The 17,659-nt window shown below is 48.1% G+C and overlaps 4 protein-coding genes across 4 annotated transcripts; 3 read left to right on the top strand and 1 right to left on the bottom strand.

Moving 5' to 3' along the window:
* Positions 1-893: 893 nt before the first annotated feature.
* Positions 894-1,205, top strand: FPOAC1_014037 (uncharacterized protein; the record flags this gene model as incomplete). Its single annotated transcript, XM_044858361.1, has 1 exon — positions 894-1,205. One exon carries the CDS (start codon positions 894-896, stop codon positions 1,203-1,205), a length of 312 nt encoding a protein of 103 aa, XP_044700647.1.
* A 2,207-nt stretch (positions 1,206-3,412) lies between these two features.
* On the top strand, positions 3,413-4,606 carry FPOAC1_014036 (uncharacterized protein; the record flags this gene model as incomplete). Its single annotated transcript, XM_044858360.1, has 4 exons — positions 3,413-3,487; positions 3,539-3,730; positions 3,785-3,864; positions 3,916-4,606. The coding sequence occupies 4 exons, from the start codon at positions 3,413-3,415 to the stop codon at positions 4,604-4,606; spliced, it is 1,038 nt and encodes a 345-aa protein (XP_044700646.1).
* Positions 4,607-10,792: 6,186 nt separating this feature from the next.
* On the top strand, positions 10,793-13,271 carry FPOAC1_014035 (uncharacterized protein; the record flags this gene model as incomplete). The annotated part of the gene is made up of 7 exons (XM_044858359.1): positions 10,793-10,959; positions 11,014-11,183; positions 11,237-11,613; positions 11,683-11,763; positions 11,838-12,057; positions 12,566-12,779; positions 12,830-13,271. The coding sequence occupies 7 exons, from the start codon at positions 10,793-10,795 to the stop codon at positions 13,269-13,271; spliced, it is 1,671 nt and encodes a 556-aa protein (XP_044700645.1).
* Positions 13,272-16,396: 3,125 nt separating this feature from the next.
* On the bottom strand, positions 16,397-17,509 carry FPOAC1_014034 (uncharacterized protein; the record flags this gene model as incomplete). Its single annotated transcript, XM_044858358.1, has 1 exon — positions 16,397-17,509. The coding sequence occupies one exon, from the start codon at positions 17,507-17,509 to the stop codon at positions 16,397-16,399; it is 1,113 nt and encodes a 370-aa protein (XP_044700644.1).
* Between the last annotated feature and the right edge of the window lie 150 nt (positions 17,510-17,659).

Raw genomic sequence — 17,659 nt, 5'->3', positions numbered from 1 at the left:
TTGGCAGCATTGTCCAGCGTGAAGTAGCCAATCTTGTCCGGGTCGTTGATTTGCCAGAATGCGAGCGTATCAGCGACCTCATCAGCAAGTGAAGCACCATTGTGTCTGCCCGAGAGAGGTCGAAGGCCAAGGAGGATTCGGTGTTGGACAAAGTGGTTATCAATGAATTGAGCGTTGATCCCAAGAAACGAAGTGTACGACTTGGATGTCCAACCGTCGAAGGAGAAATGCATCTGGGATCGAGCGCTGCGCAATACTTCGGTTACCGGCCCAACGGCACCCCTATACTCGGATTCGAGCATGCGAAGCAGTCGGCACAGATCCACTTGAGCTTATTGCCCTGCCGCGAGGTGGAATGGTCCTCAACACGATACCCATATTGCTGCCACCACGCCCTCGTGTCCTGACCGCCAGTATAGCGCTCGAATCCGGGCCATTTGGCCCACTCTTGGCGGCCCCAAAGTGTCCAATCAACCTGAATAAAGTCGGCAGCCGTTCCGCGAGAACGGAGTGATGGTGTCGCTGGTAACGAGATTCCTGGAGAAGACACAGGCGGCGAAGACGAGTACTCGACGCACTCCATTGCGCCTGACCCAATCGATGGGGGACGGCTTGAAGAGAATGGTTCGGGCATCGTGACGTTAGGTCGGTCGCGCGAATCGAGCCAGCTTGTAGAGGAGGGTTGGAGTCATCGAGGCTTCGCCGGTGCCCAACTTATTTATACCGCTTCCATGACAGCAAAACTCAGTGAGGCCAGCATAACGCGTATGTACGCGCGTTGTCGACGCGAAAACGAAAAAAAAATCCCAGGTCGCCATCTCCGTTACATTGGCTAAGTCTTGTACGAATGAAAGGGGCATCCGCCAGCAATGAGAATAATGACCTCGCGCACCATGTCCGACTACCCACGCGAAGACGCCTCTTGGCTCAATCACTGGTGCTCGACGGTTCTCCAGGTGCTATATACACCTGCGCTAGCAACCAATGAAATCGAAGGTCTTGTCACTCAAGTTCAGTCTGGTATGGTCCCTGGTCATCTGGTTTCAAAGTGCCCCTATTGGCTCATGTCGTCGTGCACAGACCACCGAGGCACACAACTGGAACTTTCCTTCCGCGCTGGCCCGTCTCGTTCCATCCTGGCGTCGCCTCTGAATGGGCTCTTGAGCTCGTTTGAGCTGGCCGGAGCTCGTCGTGTTGCCACGTGAGGTGTAGCGGTGAGGGCGTAGTTTTAATGCTGTAAGTGGTCGCAGCTGCGGGAGGATTATGAAGTCGCTAGTACATCCACCTAGGGGCTGGCTGGGTTTGGCCGCAAGTTCCTGTGACCAAAGCGGGGAATAACTATGTTGGGTCTGGACAGTTAGTCGACCAATACAGGTTGAAGATGCAACAGACATGTGAGACTTCAAGGTCGAAATGGTCTTCTGAGCGTGAGAACACTGACGCCGATAGAAAGCTCTTGAGGGAGATGTCTAAATGGAGCAGTTTTTGTTTGCATTACTTCCAATCTACAGAAAACCAGCATGTGTTTAGATGGATGTTCATGGGGGAGTAATTGCAAGACGGGCCTACCCTATACCAATGTGCTAGAAAGATACCAGGGTACTCACGTATTCTTCCACAGCTACGCAAGTCAAGTAACCCCTAAACAGCATTTCATGGCCACGAGGATTCGCTTTTCAACCTCGCCCACGCTTGACATAGTCCTCGTGGAAATTGGGAAATGGTCCCATTCAATAAATTACTTTTGATATTTTAGAAAGTAGTCGTTTGTGGGTTGCGGCCAAGCATGATTACTGCAGTTGCACGATACCTATTCTGACCTGTAAATCTCGGGGGTTTAGATGTACCGGTATACACTAACACATCTTAGCACCTACACGGACCCTGGGCCTTCAAGACGACAAATCACGCTCGGTCGCGTCAGGTACCGCCAGGGGCCGGTTGACGGGTTCAAGAAGTGACGCTAAAACGAGCCGCGTCACTCGTTCGACCGAATCGATCGATTTTCGATCGAACGCTTGGGCCCGTTCGATTCGATAGCGAATAAAATGTGCCGTGTTCGATTCGTATGTCGAATGAGAAACACCACATTCGATTCGCATCGAATCGAACGCCAAGAAATTCGATTCGATATTCGTAAGACTTGGCATCGAATGAATCTATCGATTCGATTCCCGTTCGTAAGATGTCCATCCCTGATTCCGATCACTGACTGGTGATGCATCGTGATCAGTAAGGAGTCGATTGGCCATTTCTTCAATAATACGTATTGTTGAATAGTGTCAAAAGGAAGCTCATGGAAGTAGCTTGAAAGGCTATTGTCATCAAAGATGACAGTTGCCACCTATTGCCACAGGCTTAGCAAGCAGCTTCTAGTTGATTCCACATAGCACAGAAAAGACATATAGAGCTTGCTTTACACCTCAAGTAGCAGCAGCAACAACAATAATTCACCTGAATATCTGACACTTATCGACTCAAGACCTCTTCTAAATCAGACAGCTTCCGCGAATTTGGTATAATATCGCGTCGTGATCGAATGCCACGTCGGCGCCGTTGTAATGTACGGGGATTGACTTCATATATCTTTGCAGCGCGTTGGGCACTTAGTTTTGGGTCATTTTGAAGGGCCTGAAGCGCAAGAAGGATTTTACCCTCTTGATTAGCCTCTGGCATGTTTTTGGGTTGAAAAGTAGTTCATCTGATAGTGATGATGCAAGGTGAGGGATTTACGCGACACTCGCTTATCAAATAGTTACATTACTTTGAAGTTATCTCGGTTGGTGCGCGAAAAGGGGTGGCGCGCGTAAAGTGGATACACGACCCTAGTTGGTAAAATCTAACAATAGTGGCTCACTCGCTTATCATATACGTTATATGACTCTGCATGAACCATCTAAGTATGTCTAGCTCAATTACCACTTTGCCAAGCCGGTTCGATTCCGCAGTCGTCTTAACCTCGGGCTGCCCCTCGCTGCTGAGGCCTTGCTGCCATGTGTTCTGTAGATCGCTAATCTTATTCATTGAGAGTGGGGCTCTGTTGGGTGGCCAGGATGCATAGCGGGGAAGTGTAAACAGTTTAGCATAGACACAGGCCCTCTGAGATCCGTTCTCCCGGGCGTAATGAACACTGCTACTACTTGTCTTTTGTCTCGATTAATCTTCAACATTTCCTTACCCAAAGTTCACTACTTGTCATTGCATCAATCTCATGATTTTTATTTATTCTTTCTAAACCTGGTGCCTTTAACGTCTAACTAATCTTGAGCCCTGCAACGGTCAATAAGCGAATGTCTGAAAAGAATTATGCTGTAGCTTGACAGCGATTTGCCTAATTTCTACATACTACTCGCACTTTGCACTGTTTTGCACGCACGCCTCAAAGGAACACTAATATTTGGCAAGAATAATCATGGCACTCACGGAATTGGTCGTGAACGAACCCACTACCCGTCCTTTCCAGTGTGACTGGCAGTCGTGCACAAAGGTTTGTTGCTCAAGGGTCCGCGTGCCGACCTTTCTTGCTGACCTCTGACAGAGTTTTAATCGAAAATCTGACTTGCAAAGACATTATCGCACACATACTAATGAACGGCCTTACGCTTGCTCTATTCCTGGATGCGGGAAGAGGTTCATTCAGCGAAGCGCGCTGACTGTTCACATTCGGACACATACAGGGGAGAAACCCCATTCATGTCAACACATTGATTGTGACAAACGGTTCTCTGATGTAAGTGCAATTCGTCGAGTGACTGGTAAGAAACTAACTAACTAACTAACGCAGTCTTCGAGTCTTGCACGGCACCGACGTATACACGCTGGCAAGCGTCCATACAAATGTGCCCACGATGGTTGCCCCAAAAGGTGGGTTGTGTCGGTTCCATTAAATGAACCACTTGCTAACGTGGAACTCAGCTTTTGCAGAAAAGCCACCATGGCCAAGTCCCCCTCAACTCCCCAGCACTCCTCCATGACCTCGTCGCCTCACGACGTGGTTTCCATGGGCCAATTAGTCCACAACAGCTCGCTCCCTCATGCATCCTCATACGCCGACTTCGAGTCTCCGGTTCATGGTCATCATACGCCACCCCATTATGCTCACAGACATGGAATTCCCACCACTGTCCCTTACGAGTATCACGGACATACAGTGCCCGGTCAACAGGCTCACGATAAAATTGTTCATCGAGCCGCCGCCATATGGCGCCAGGCATACTATGTAACCGAGCAAGAGAACCCTGGCGCTGCTACAATAACAAGCTCCTTGCGTGCTCACTACCACTTATCACAACAAGTGGAACAACCTACTATGGAGATGCTTTATTCCGCCTCAGGAATTCCAACGTGGATCCAGAGCAGTCATAGCACCTTCTCTGCTACTTCAGTTCCGAGCCCCATGGTCCAGGATGGCTTCTATACTCACCAACCGACTACAAAGCCAGCATACCTAACAGCGGAAGCTCAGCTAGCCATGGTTCAGAACCACCAACCCGTTCAGCATCGCATCGCACAGCCTCAGAAACCTTTCGTATCGCAGCCACAACATTTGCTTTCCACGGCCGAACACTACCGTCCACCATCATCGCACCCCCAGCAAGAGCAATAGTCTCATAACGATCCTCTGTGACGGTTGGGTTTCCCAAGGGATAAACTAGTCCGTACTAGGTTTATGTTGGTAGGATTGTAGGGTACCTATAACACCATACATGGCTATATGAATATTCACACCGATTTTCTTATATTCATATTATATTCAACTTATCTACCAAAACACATATTCATATAACATATTCATGCATATTCATATAAGGGTTCACGTGATGCCAAGCTAATTACTGCAGTGAAGTGAGAGGAATCTATTGGTGTAGTTATATAGCCCGAAAACTTCTCAAACGCTCCCGTTTGGCCTGTTCGCTATTAGATATCACCCTCTATAGCCTCTGGATCACACGGGAGGCCTATCCCACCCTCAGCTGACGGTCTAATATGTCCCTCTCGCAGCCAGTTGCCGATACACTCAATCTTCTCAATGTTCTCAATCAACAATCGTAACCTATCCCACCTAGCTGTGCGCCTAGCCCCTGAAAAGGTCCGCTCTGGCTCTGCTGATTCTGCTGGTACAGACAAGATATCGATAGCCATGCGGCTAAGCCGTGGATACGCTGTACGAACGTCCTCACTACACCACCATTGAAGGGGCGTAGTATCCTCTGCAAGTGCGATAGGAGCCTCTGAGATAAAGCTATCGAAATCATCCTTGCCCCGTGCTCTCGCCATCGTCTTATTTCGCACCTCTAAGCGCATCTTTGAGAGCATCGTATCCTTCTTTCGCTTTAATAATGCAGGCACAGCCAAAGACTGCTCTGAGAGATGTATCTCGACATCGTGATTGTATTCTTCTTTCCAGAGACAACGGGCGGCGGCAAACGCGCACTCGTGGCATTCCTCGGGCCAACATTCTTCAATATAGCTCTTGCGTTTAGAAGGATCGAGAAGGAGGGCCGCGGCATATACGGGGACATCCTCGGTCATAGTGTAATACTTATCGAGTATGAACCAGCACATATTGATAGAGTGAATTATACGATCATCGCGATTGCTCGGCTGCGAGTAGTGGGCCTAGTTAGCTGATTAGCATGCCGTATACGCTATAGATAGAGCAGGAAGATGTAAAACTTAGCCATATACCTTCCACTTTTCGCAGTGTCCTAGGAGAAGGTCCAGCAGCTCAAGTGACTGTGAGATTGATGCCATAGCGCCTTCAGCTTCCAACGTGGCCTCATAGAAAGGTTGAAGGAACTCTAGCGTTCTTTCTAGCATTTCCCAATCCCTACTGCTAAGAGTATTGCCTTCGAGATCATTATCATGTTCAGCGGTAAACTGGATGATCTGTGGCTTCTTCTTTAACGCAACAGTGATCACTCTATGCCATGAGGACCACCTCGTGATATTATCGATGCCTAGTTGCTTACCTACAGCATCGTACCACTGATCGTTGTGTAGAGCCGAGCTCCGTATATAGACTGCAAGAGCATGAAGCTTTGCTAGCGCTGGAATGCCTTGCCAGCCAGCGAAGCGCTCATCGACGTTGCTGGCTTGCTGATGCGTAGTTGTGGCTCGCTTGCCTCTCGCGTGTGTAAGTTTTCTCGTGGGCTGCTCCTGCCGCTCCTCCTGCCGTTGTTCTTGATGCGTCGTGGTGTCCGAATGTGCCACAATCTCCGCCGGATCCAGCTCATGTAATTGCTGCGAGAACTCCTCAAGCATAGTTGAACCGGGCTCATCGGCAGTAGCTTCTAGAGCCGCTCTAAGAGCCTCTTTTGAGCGAGCGAGAAGGAATGCTTGTAAGGCGAGATTGATAATATGGCCGATGCAGCGGATTCTGCGGCGTTTGTGAGGGTACTCAGCCTATACTATAACTCAGTATAGGCTACAGCTCTATTAGCGGCTAAGAGTAACTTACACCTGATTCCGCCTCCAAAATCTTTGATAGCTCCTCTAAACAGGTTTCGTTTGATGCAGCATTATCGCCTATATAGTAGCCGAGGCTTTGAGCAGTAATGTTGAACTTCCGTAGCGTACCGGCAACCAACTCAGCCTGCGTAGCACCAGAATGGCCGTATTTGCACTCTGGCAGTCCTAGTAATGCTTTCTGAAGCTTGAAGTCCTCATCGACCCACTGAACGCATACAGCGAGTACGCCATGGCGATGTGGCGATGTCCAGAGATCAGAAGATATGTGTATCTTCGACTGTGTTTGAATCCTCTCGGCAAGTTGTGAGCTGTATAACGAGTAGTTCGAGTTGATATAGCCCATAGCCTGCTTTCGATCGTTGATGAGAAGGTCCCCGATGGCTGGATTACATGCCAGAGCCAGATCTCGCAGTTCGGAGTGCTCAACTGCCGAAAAGGGCAGCCTGCGCCTCGCTAGAAGCCCCACAACTGCCTCAATATAGGCTTGCTTATTAAAACAGTTGCGGAGAGCAGCCTGCGAAGGACGAGAGACGATATACGAATCGATAGCGCCAGACAAAACACCCGAGGCAAATGTACTAGGAGTATCATTAGCAGCCTCGCTTGCTCTTATAAGGGCTCGGTGAGCCGTTTCTGCATGGTGTATAGCGTTGCCAGGCACTCGATTTGACCATGGAGGATTCTGACAGTGAAGACAAACGTAAGCACGGTGTCCCTTGGTCTTTCTGCGCTTCGGGCCAAGCTCAGCTTGGAGATGTTTCTTCGGGATAATCTATGTAGAAAAAGGCATTGAAATTCCATGAAAGTTTCGATGCAAACGAGCCTATAGAAGCGTTGTTAGTCCCTGAGGCTGATATCTCAGAAGCCTGAGAAGCCATAGATGCTAATAAGCAGTACGTTGCTGCATGGTATGCGACAACTGGAGAGTTTTCTTTAAGATTTAATTAAGAGATTTTCGGGTAGAGAGATTGGTGCTGGCATGAAGTGTATTTGTAGTTTGTCACATCCAACAGACCAAAGGTGATACATTTGGTCAAACTGGAAGGAAAGTCTTCCAGCTGTTCAAACCGGCTGCTCAGACCGGCAAATAGAACAGCTTTGACTCGACCGTCTGGACCGGTTTGGAACTGACTCCAAAATCCTTCTCTAAACAGCTGATCAGCAAGTGCGTTAATGCTGCTTTGTCCTTGACACACTTCTCGTCTAGCATCTGTAATACGATTGTAGATATCCCAGCGCTCATCATATGTCAATCAAATCAACTTCGGGGCCAAAGTTGATTTGATTGACAGCCCTCGAGCCTCAAAGTTGATTTGTTTGATTTGATTGATACCCTTTTCAATTCCGTGAGTGGAGACCCCTACCCGAAGTCCCTCGTGTACACCAACACTCAGCTACCCACCCAACTACCTAACCTTACTCCGCCCTGCCTGACCCAGTTCTTGAGGCATTGAACATGTTCCAATGTATCTGCGCCCATCGAGAGCCTCTGAGAAGTCAACGTCAGCTTCGCTAGGCTGAATTGTCTCTCACAATCGCTCGCCATCGCTGGAATAGCAAAGACATCCAGGGCAAAGCTGCTCAGTGAAGGAAACGAAGCCCTGTGGTCTCTCCACCATTGGATAGCATCCTGCGTATCCTGTGGCTCGAGACGGAGGTACCTTTCGAGCTCGCCGACACTGCCACCCGTCGCAAACGCTTTCTTTGTCTTGCTATTAATCCACTGAGTGTACTGATCATCCTCTTGACCCATCGTCCTTGGCGCTGCGTCGTACTTCGTTGTTTCCTCGCACAGTCCCTGGTTCGCGTCGTACCAACGGGTGAAGTAATCCTTGATTCCAGCCTTGGCATCACGAACCCAAGCGAGTTGCTTCTCAGACACCCAAGTCGCCTCTAACCAGCTGATCCCGAACCTCGGGTGAAGAATGATTGCTGCCGCAAACAAGGGAGATTCTCCGAGCTTGTCATAATACTCATTCAGCTTCTTCCACCCGTTGTTGATTGATGCCCGAATGTAGGCTCGATGGTCCGCTGGTAATGTGCTCTTTGCGACGTTTCGGACGCTGATCGCTTCTCCGCCGTAGAATAATCAGCCCGAGAATGCGACGGTAAGGCAGATTCTACGAATCTCGGAGGTTGACTCCGCTATGGTAGCGCGTAAACCTCATCCTCCTCAAAGCGGGCAGGGAGACGGCGAACGCGGCTTGGCCGACCGTTGGACTCTCGGAAATTTGCTGACGCCGTTACAATCCGCTCCGCAGCATCCACTTGAGTTTCTCCCGTCGTCTCCTCCGTAACCTCACTATAGAAGACCTTCCAGTCCTCAAAATGCTCCAACAGATATTCCATTCCTTAGGAAGGTCCCGTGCGACCTAATCCAGCTCTTCCTGCCCTTTGCACCTTTTCGAGCTAACAAATCCTCCTGGACGAAGCGACGGTTCTTCCAGGTAATCCTGGGCAGATTCTCAATGGTCGGGTTGGGAGGTAAAGCTCCAACGGCTGCTTCTTCCAACTGCTTGGCGACCGTTTTAGGCTGAGACAATCGTGAGAAGACGGAAGAAGGAGGTGTAGGACAAGGTGTCAATCTTGTTGGCGGAAAGCCAGCTGGCGACGGGGAGAGTGGCGAGTTCGACAACCACGTGTAGAAGGGATTATTTTGATGGCGCGACATGGTTGGAAAACGCGTTCCACATTGCATACGCGCGCTGGGGTCATGCGTTAGATCACGATAGCAGACACTTAGCTTTGCCGCTAATCACCCCGCTATTTGAGAGTAGACTCCTATCTGCAACTATCTAGTATAGGGTAGTGGCTCGAGAAGATGTGGATTTTCCCTCGAGATTAGACGATCACATGATACATATGTAATATGTCAATTATTTCAACTTTAGAAATGTGTGATTTGATTTGATTGAAAGGAAGAATTTGACGATTTGATTGATTTGATTGGGGTGATTGATTGATTGAGTTGACATATGAATTACTATGCCGCAACTGTCCTCCACCCGGCGATTCGGTGGGACTTCCTTCATAGGGCTTATCGAGAGAGGCCGGGTTGGATCGGAAAAGCTCAGCAACTCATTGACGGCCTCTGGCAGGAGTACAAGCAATTGCCGGTCCAATTTGAACGAGGCAACTATGACCAGCTACGTCCAATCAAGAGGGCCAAGGAAGTAGAAGATTCGTTCTCTTCGTACCTGGACAGTTTCAAGTCAACGACCACGGCGCGGTTGGAGGGAAATGAGGGTGACGAGCTCGACCGGTGGCTACAGCTCACCGGTCCTGTTGAGAAAGACTCTGGCCCATTTTTATATTGGTTTAACAAGAGGTTTGAATACCCACGTCTTACACGGATGGCTATAGACATCCTCTCTGTGCCTCTAATGGCGGCGGAGTGCGAGAGGGTATTCTCTTCCTGTGGGAACATGGTGTCGGCCAAACGCTGCCGGCTGCAGGCGGAAACAGTTGCCGTAACGCAAACCGTGAGGTCCTGGTTAAAGGCGGGTTTGCTGGACGATTATGACGGATTGCTCAAGGATGTGGTGGCAGAAGAATGAGCCTAGACTTAATCGCGCTCACTAGGTATGGCCGGGATGTTTCGTTCATTGAATCATTTCAATCACTATCATTTCATTCCTTGCCCTTCAATGATCATTATCATTGTGGTCCTGCTTAATCAGCAGCCATTTCATTTCATTATCCCCTTCATAGTGATTGATAGTGATTGATGCGCCACTCTGGTCCTGAGAGATATGCTGAACTCCGACCTCCGTTATTTTCTCTTGTACAGCTTCAGAATATGAGGGAAGATAGCTGGCGTTATCTCGAGCTTGACGCTCTTGTCGCTGCTTAGCTTGCCATTTGTCACACGTAGCGAGGTGCTCTTTCGGCCTCCCAACAGAGGTCGCTGCAAACTCCTTCTGGCAGTGACGGCACCTGTATCGCTTGCTTTTCTTGCAGTTAGACCGGCCAAGGTCGATAAACTGTCGCTAAACGAAGGCCGCGTCAGCTTTAATAGGCGGCATCTTTTGACGCTACCCTCATTGAGGAGAGAATGGCAGAGATTTTGTACAGCTCCGTACTTGTAAGATATGGCCCACAAATGACCTCGTTGGGAACATTGTGGGTCGTGCCGTACGTACGCAGTACACGTACGTACAACACGGTTGTATCGTTTGATGTTTGGCGAAGTGGGGCGGCACGGATGAATATTCGGGGCGCGTCTCGGCTGTCGGCCAAACCCCACTAGCCGGGCATGGCTGCTGTTAAAAGCGGCTAAAACCGAGTAGGAATACAACCAACCAACCAACCAACACAGAAAATGACAGAAAGCATTCAGTACCAACCAGTTACAACACGCTCAACAAGAGCGTGTCTGCCGTGTAGGACAAGGAAAGTAAGATGTGATGCATCGCATCGTGGAGTTCCATGTACCAACTGTTGCTTGGATGGGAAAGAATGCCTTGTTGCTGAACGGAAGTCAAGACGGTAAGTGCTCTCAATGTTCCTTATATATTTCAGTTCTAATTTCAGAATCTGTAGCCAAATTCCCTGTCTAGACAGAACGGTTCTGCCTCTTGAAGACAACCAAGGAACATACGCTGCGGTTGAAGCCACGCAGCCACTCGAGACAGCTCAACAACAGCCGAACAATCCCAATACAACACCGGACTCTGGAAGTTTTGAAGGCATAAACATGGATTCATCCAATAGTGTGTATTACAAGCTCCCAGTTTCATGTGGTTTGAAGCTCATTCACCAATAGCATACATCTACAGTAACATTCATAGCGCCTCTCGCGAGTCTATGACCAAAGATACCGAAATACCAAGACCTATTACAGAATCACATATGTGCTATCAAGACTTTCGCGAATATGGGTTTATTAAACTCGGAAATATGGAAACTCTTTCGTCGGAGGACTTGCATTATCTGCAAACGCAGCGCTGCTTTCATCTCCCAAGTAAACTCCTGCTAGATGAACTCATCAGGCGTTACCTATTCTATGTCCATCCCCTGCTCCCTATTCTTGATGATCAGTCGTTCTGGTGTAGCTATTTTCAACCCAGGCAAGAAGGGGGCGTCTGTAAGAGCCAAACTCCACTTCTACTCTTATGGTGCGCTCTCTTTGCTTCCAGTGGTGTAAGTATGCATCTTTCGCTTGGCTGACTGCAATGCCTTGACATCTGACATTTCTTTTTCTTACATCAGTTCCTTTCCCCGGCCTCTGCTGCATCTCTAGGCTATGGCAACGTGCGGAATGCACGAACTGGATTTTACAAGAAAGCCAAGGTGAAATTCTTCCTCCACTCTTCTCTTTCTGCAACCACAAGCACGGACAGCTAATGGTTTCGAATCCTTAATAGATATTATTCGATATTGGATCAGAATCCTCACCGGTAATACTGGGGCAGAGTGCTCTTCTTCTTTCTTTCCAAACATATTCGCCCAGAATTAAAGTCGCCAAAATCGACAGCCCTAGTATAAGATCCAACACGATCTGGCTCAGGACTGCAATTCGACATGCCCAGCAAGCGAATGTGGAAACAATATGTTGTTCTCCGTTAGTTTCCACTATTGCGTCTCGTAAGGCAGACTCGATCACCCTGATCAGACTATGGTGGTGCTGCATTCTCCTTGATAGAATAATAGCTCTAGGACAGAGGCGGGATCTTCTAATACCCAAACAGTACCCGTTACCGAGTCATACTTGGTTCGAGGACGATGTGCCTTGGTCGAAAGCACAAATGACGGAAATTAAACAACATTTTACGGTTCGCCTTATGCATGCACTCAAGCTTTGCATGGTTGCGACGGATATTCTCCTACTGGAATCGTGTCCCCAACAGCTTAAGACCAAGCCGCTACAACAACTCAAAGAGGCTATGGTGATACTCGAAGAGAGTGGTAATTCACTCAAACAGTGGCATGACGTAGCTATGCTCGATATTCCAGGATTAGATGATAGCCAAAATACTCTCACGAGCTTCCAGCACCCGCCACTGGCGGCATTCACGAGGGTGATAAGGATAAGCTACAGGTATAATCGTTTCACTTACGCTACTTTCATGTTCTTCGAGTGACTAATATCTAGCCCGAAGTGCTGCAAGGCTGTGCGCTGGCCATCAGGAACTCCTTTTACGTATAAGTATTTCAGCTACTATTTCAGCTACTGGAGATGAGACCTTGTCTGCTTATTCGGATCTGTCTGGAGCAGCCCACGGAATTCAGAGTGCCATTCTAGACATCTCGAATTGCATCATCGAGTTTATGCAGCTGGGTCTTGTGCCTTACCTCTACATTGGCATGTGAGTAACTTTTGCTAAAACGATGGATAACGCTTCGCTGACTCAATCAGCGCTGCATTTGCAGCACTGCCGTATTTGATGCAAGTACTAGACTTGAAAATCACCCGTCGATCCTGTCCCGAAGTCGAGTTGACGGATCAATACCATCGTCTCTGCATACTCACTAGAGCTGTGAAAGAATACCAAGCTCGCTACAACGGCCTGGACCATTTCGGCGGAACTATACAGTTTATCAGCACGAATTTCCAACTCATCACTCGATATTTACCAGAGAATGTGAGAATCACTAGTTGGCAGGATGTTTTGATGCATGACCCTTGTTGCTACATGAGACTTGCATTGGCTCTTGAACACTGCTCGAGGACAGCAACGATTCCTACTGTTGAACAATTAGCTGAGGATTTAGAAGGATCTTTGACCATACCTCCACCTCAAAATCTTGATTCGAAGCAGGGTGACAGTCCGGACGACTTCATGTCGCTGTCGAGCTAGTATAGGGGTAACGTACATGATAAGCGGGTGCAACAGACAAGCGAGTGCAACAAAAATCCCGCAATTTACATCTTCTCAACTTAATCAATTAATTTTCAACTACCAAATATGTCAGACCCAAATATTGAGGCTAGGATTCTTCTTGCACTTCGTGCCCTTCAAAATGACCCAAAATTAAGTCTCCGACGCGCCGCAGGCATCTACCAGGTCCGTTATTAGACTTTATACAAGGTTCCGATCAACTACACCAACTACACTTTTCGACCCAGAGTAACGTACATGATAAGCGGGTGCAACAGACAAGCGAGTGCAACACAACATCACAACATCTCAGATAGAAATAGCAATAAAAACACAACAGACTATTAATTAAGTAAAATTAATCGCTATATTCTTCCATAGACATAGCGACAAGTATCTGACAGGTCCTTGCATTATGTCCTGTCTTGCCGCACGCTCCACAGCGCCTTTCCTTCATTCGCGGAGGCCCTCCTTGACCACCACTTCTCGATGGTCCAGCCACCGCCTGCGCATCAACATCCGTTTGATCAATTACTTGCCTTCCTTCCTCTACTGTCATCACCCCTCCTTTCTGTAGCCGGGTTCTTTTTGCCCTCCGCCGCCGGCTTAGTATCTTATTTGCCTGTTCAAGATCTTGGACCCTGGCCTCTAATAAGGCAACCTTATGCATAACTATCTTTGTTCCCTTGGAAGAAGACCTCAATGCTTCTAGAATTGACTCTGGAGAGCTACTTTTATGCCTTTTGATTCTCTTTTCAAGATATTCAAGCTGAGAGTCGGCTTCAAGGATAGTCTTTGGGGTCTTTGAGACCCAAGGGGTCGAGGGGCTAACTACCTCCTCCACAGGCGTTGGAGTCCGCAGCTGCACATCGAGCTTCGAGATTACACTTTCTGGGTCGAGAGGAGCAAGTCCGGCTCCTCTAAAGGCTGCTTTAATATTTTTCTCTGTCATTGTGGCCTGGTAGGCGGTGTAAAAAGCCGGCAAGAACTCGGTTTTGGAAATGTGGGTTACGGAGCATCTGATCAAATGCTCGATTTCTCGCCCGTAAGCCTTCTTAAGCAGGCCAAAGCACCCGACATCAAGAGGCTGCAGCAGATGAGACGAATGAGGCGGTATACAAAGCGTGATGATTTTATTTGCCTTGCAATATCTCTCAAAGTCGACCGAGTGGTGACTTTGGTGTCCGTCGAGGATCAGGAGACGATAGCGATTCTTTGATTGCTTGGTAGTACACCGGTCGAAGTGCTTTAGCCACTCGAGGACTATCTCGTTATCTGTCCAGCCATTAGGACTCGTCGCAATAGCCCAATCGCCCGGGAGGTTGCTTTCTCGGTACCAGTGGGCGAGGTGATATTGGCCCGCACCTATGATGAACGGCGGGATCGCTTGGCCCTCGGCATTGATCGCCTGAATGACTGTAATCCATTCCCGGTTTCCAGGCTGCACTGATTTTGGTCTTCCACGCCTTTCAGCACCTGTGACGACCATTCCGCTCGCAATAACGCCCATCATAAAGCCAGTCTCGTCAAAGTTGTAGATTTCATCAGGTCGGATGCCATACTTCGCAATTACATTTGCTACGAGCCTAAACCAGTTGCGAATAATGGTCGGATCTTCACATTTGGCTCTCTGGTAGTCATATTTACGGGGAAATGCGTCTTGAGGTCTTTGTGTCGCTTGACGAAGTTAGAGGCCCAGCGCTTGCCGACAGGCGGCGTCTCGCGGTCGGCGAGCAATCGGTTAGCCATCTCCTCAACACAACGCAGTCGCGGGGAAACCCTCGCGAATCCAGATCGAGAATGAACTGAACTATGATCTGTTCTTCTAGATCAGATAGTTTGCGTGATTTTGGGATAGAATCACGCGTAGAAAGGATACCCTTCTGTCGGCGATATAAAGTCCAATAACGGACCTGGTAGATGCCTGCGGCGCGTCGGAGACTTAATTTTGGGTCATTTTGAAGGGCACGAAGTGCAAGAAGAATCCTAGCCTCAATATTTGGGTCTGGCATATTTGGTGGTTGAAAATTAATTGATTAAGTTGAGAAGATGTAAATTGCGGGATTTTTGTTGCACTCGCTTGTCTGTTGCACCCGCTTATCATGTACGTTATTATTATTATAATCTTAATTAAATTACTAATTAAATCTTAAATATAGCTCCTTAAGCTATATTTTATTAATAAAGCCTAATTTACCTATAATGCCTATTTATAGTAATAGAACTTATTATACTTAAAGTGTCACAGCTCGAAGTCAGACCAACCTACCCTAGAGCCACAAGTGGATCAGATCACGTGGCGATAGCGTTATCGCCGTAACCTTAGTTAGACCGCCAGTCAGATCCTGAACGTAGCTCCTTGAGCTACGTCTTGTTAATAGAGCCTGACCTGCCTGCAGTGCCTATCCGTAGCAATAGAACCTATTACGCCCGAAGCGTTCCCTGTCCACCCGTACCGCCGGACTCAGCCCGTGACATACTATATATTTTAAAATAACTTCTTTTGCGGCTTTTTATACTGCCTCCTCTCTATTTTCTCTTTTTTTCTTTTTCTTTTTCTTCTATCTTTTAACAATTACAATACTTTATTACTACTTTAATATCTTTTTAACAATTATAATACTTTATTACTACTTTAATATCTTTTATTTTTATTTATATCCTTTTTATATCTTTATAACTGTATGGAAATATACTATAATATACCTTTTTTCCTTTTTAATAACTATATAATTATATTTATTTATAATCTTATATAAATCCTGCTTTATTTATCCTTTTAAATCCTTTTATATTTATATTTAACTATAATTATTTCATCTTTATTATTATATATATAAAATCTTAAATACATAACCTATTTATTTCCTATATATAAATACTACTATTACTAATAAATATAAACTGCTTACCTTCTCTTTAACCCTTATGTATATCTTTCCCCCTAACCCTGATACACATCCCTCCCCTAACCATGATACACATCCCTCCCCTAACCATGATACACATCCCTCCCCTAACCATGAAACACATCCCTCCCCTAACCATGACACTCATCCCTCCCCTAACCATGACACTCATCTTTACAAATACTCATCCTACCGCTATAATCTCATCCTCGCCGCCCACCTCTTCTCTATCCTTGTAACCGCTTGACACAACCGACTCGCCTCTATCCCTCCTCCTGCTTGTCCTCCCCACTCGACCAACTCCCCTAACCATGCAAACAACCTGCCGTACATGATATAATCCCACTCTGTTCCCTCCTCTATATCCCCCATCATCGTCGTAATCTCCCTCCTCCACCATGCCTCCTCCCGTGCACTCTGCCCTACCATGATCCTAAAAATCAATCCTCCACCGTACTGACACGCTCTCCCTTCTGCTCGGCGGAATAATCGCCCGTCGTCGCTTGCTGCCACCCATCTGTCACAAAACGCCTGCGGTATCCCGCAACCGAAACATGCCGAAAACGCCGCAAACCGCTTCTTTCCCATCATCTCTTCCTCCACTTGCCTTGCGCCTTGCTCTATCTTCCTCCACACCTCCTCCTCTCGATACGGGCATGCCTCCATCTCGTGCTCGTCCTCCTCTACTCCCAACACCTTGCATGCGGCGCAATGCCCTGCCCACTCTGCCAATATATCCTCCAACTCGGCCACCTCTCGGGCCTCTTCCATCACCTGCACTTTCCTTTCTGTCTCTGCCTGCCGTATGAACTGACGACTGCGCTGATAATCCTGCTCTTCTTCTTCTTGTCCTCCTCCTTCTTCTTCTTCTCTCCCTCCTCCTCCTTCTTCTTCTCTCCCTCCTCCTCCTCCTCCTCCTTCCTCTTCCTGCTCTACCATATCGTCTGCCCTCTCTTCTGCTGCAAACCGCAATTCAACCCCTGCATCGTCTACATCTCTTGCTCGCTGCTGTTCCCAACACACATCGCACATCTCCTCATCCTCTTCGCATCCGAACCGGTCGATATTGCCGTCCATCTCTCGATCCAACACTTCTCGTCGACATCGGTTCCCGTCTACAAACTCAATCACATCCTTATCCCAATCCCACTCCTGCCGCTGCTGCCACCCGTAACCCTCTTGCTTGTCCCTCTTCTCCCTCTGTTGTTCCAACCACGACTGCCTGATGCAAACCACCGACTCGCTCTTCTGCCCATCCCGGCCCCCTCGTCCGCTCTCTTGCACAAAATCAACCATCTGCCGCGGCATCCTGCATGCACCACCAACCGCACGTTCGGGTCGTCGACCCCCAACCCTAATGCGTTTGTCGCTGCCATCCATCCGCTTTCGCCTCCCCGGCTACTCATCCACTCTGCCACCCGCCTTGCCTTCTCGGCTGCGTCCCCGCCCCTCGCCAAT

Source organism: Fusarium poae (genome assembly GCF_019609905.1).
Source record: "Fusarium poae strain DAOMC 252244 chromosome Unknown contig_6, whole genome shotgun sequence".
In the NCBI taxonomy this organism is placed as follows: Eukaryota; Fungi; Ascomycota; class Sordariomycetes; order Hypocreales; family Nectriaceae; genus Fusarium; species Fusarium poae.
Note: the sequence above shows the minus strand (reverse complement) of the source record. Positions and strands in the feature narration are given on the sequence as shown.